The 1,776-nt window shown below is 46.6% G+C and overlaps 1 protein-coding gene across 1 annotated transcript in view; it reads right to left on the bottom strand.

The window, feature by feature from the left end:
* The window catches only part of LOC101618619 (interferon lambda-4-like), a 7,602-nt gene extending 5,865 nt beyond the window's left edge, over positions 1-1,737 (bottom strand). Inside the window, exons 1-2 of the mRNA XM_012730592.1 lie at positions 1,591-1,737; positions 720-825 (exon numbers count right to left, since the gene is read on the bottom strand). Coding sequence (XP_012586046.1) covers positions 720-737 — 18 coding nt within the window. The 5' untranslated portion in view covers positions 738-825; positions 1,591-1,737. The remainder of the gene's footprint in view (positions 1-719; positions 826-1,590) is intronic.
* Between the last annotated feature and the right edge of the window lie 39 nt (positions 1,738-1,776).

Genomic DNA, 1,776 nt, shown 5'->3' with positions numbered 1-1,776 from the left:
TGTACCCCAGTTCTGTACGAATAAATAAATAAACCTTTAAAAAAAAAATCTCAGCAAGTTATTTTGTGGATACCGACAGCTGAAAGTTTACATAGAGATTCAAAAGAATCTGAGTAGTTAATGCGATACTAAAGAACAAAATTACAGGATCAACTATCTGACTTCCAGACTAAACCATAAAGCTACAGTAACCAAAACAGTGTGGTATTGGCAAAGAGATAGACAAATCAAAGGAGCAGAGCAACAGAACCACAAAAAGAGAGTCAACTGATCATTGAGAAAGGAAGAAAGGCAAGTCAGGATCATCTTTTCAATAACAGGTATTACGATAACTAGACATTCACTTACATCTAGACACAGACTTACATGTTTCACGAAAGTCAACATATCATAGACCAAAATGGAAAGTAAAAAATATGAAACTCTTAGAACATAGTCTAAAATCTAAAGGATTGGGTTTGGTGATGATTTTTGAGATACACCAAAAAGCATAACCCATGAACGAAAAAACCCAGAAACTGATGATTTGGACTTTATCCCAATGAAAACCTTCAGTTCAACGTTCTGTTTGCTGTTATGAGAATGAAAAAAATTGCTCCTTGCCTCTCCACCCCATCCTTGAGAACCATGGCTTTAAAACACCGGGAGTCACACCAGTGCCTGCCAAAGGGGTTGGCTGGTAAATGAAATGGTTTGGCTGGAAGCCTTAAAAGTGGTACCTGCAGGATGTGTTCCATCTGCCTTTCCAGACTCTTCCTGCTTCTCCACTCGGCTTTGGGCCCAAGAGACGGACTTTTGGCCTCCGTGAGGAGCCCAGCATCAGGGCTGGGCATTGGGAGAGAAAGTAAAGTCAGGGTACTAAGTAAAGTCAGGGTACTTCTCCCCCAGACTGCAGGGCCATCACAACTTGGCATCCTGGACCAGGTACTCACTGCCCTCGTGGGTCAAGAAACCCCTCCCTCCCTGCACCCCTGCCTTCAGGCCCTCCCCACTTCAGGACCCAAGGCCTACCACCTTCTGTCCTTTCCCTTTACTATCCAAGTCCTTTGTAAGTGCTCCCAAAATTAAACCAGCTTCAAATTACCCTAAATTGATTGGCCATCTGTTTCCTGCTGGGGCTCTTGCTGATACAGTATAATTAAAGTTGTGGGGAAATGTACATGAGAGAAAATGGTGAGACTTAAAAAGCAGGCCACCAAAGTGTATACAGCCTAGTCCCAAACTGTGAGGAGTTGTTGTGGAACAAACATTAGAAAAGAGGTTGCTTACTGTAATTGTTAGAAATTACCTCCAGGACATGGGATTCTGGGCTCCCTGTCGGGCTCTCCCTGGCGGCACAATGGGTTACAGTGCAGCACGGCTAGTCAGCCTCAGCAGCTTCAGTGGGAGATGGATCCCCGACCTGGAGCTGACCCACATGGCGCGGCAGACCTCTCCTGACCCGCCTGCTGCACCCCCTAAGCAGTGTGCTTCGTCACGCTGCCTGTTCTGCGCCCTGCTCTGACTCTGGTGATTCCTCTCACCGCCTGCACCTCTGGCCTGTACCCCAGCGCTGTATGCGTAATAGTCACAAAAACAAAACAGACTTACTGTCATTCCCCAAAGAGCACGTGTCTGTACTGGCTTCTTCACAATCTGGCTGTCGACAGCGAGCCCATTACTACGTCTCCTTTCAGCTGTTTGTACACAAAGCGCCAAAGACAGCAGCAAACAGGCCTGCTCTGAGGCCTGGGGAGAGAGACCGGGCTGTGGAGGTTCCTGCTTTCATGAAGTCAG

Source organism: Condylura cristata, unplaced genomic scaffold, assembly GCF_000260355.1.
Source record: "Condylura cristata isolate star-nosed mole 26May11 unplaced genomic scaffold, ConCri1.0 scaffold00028, whole genome shotgun sequence".
In the NCBI taxonomy this organism is placed as follows: domain Eukaryota; kingdom Metazoa; phylum Chordata; class Mammalia; order Eulipotyphla; family Talpidae; genus Condylura; species Condylura cristata.
The sequence above is the reverse complement of the archived record's forward strand: the minus strand, read 5'-3'. Positions and strand labels throughout refer to the sequence as shown.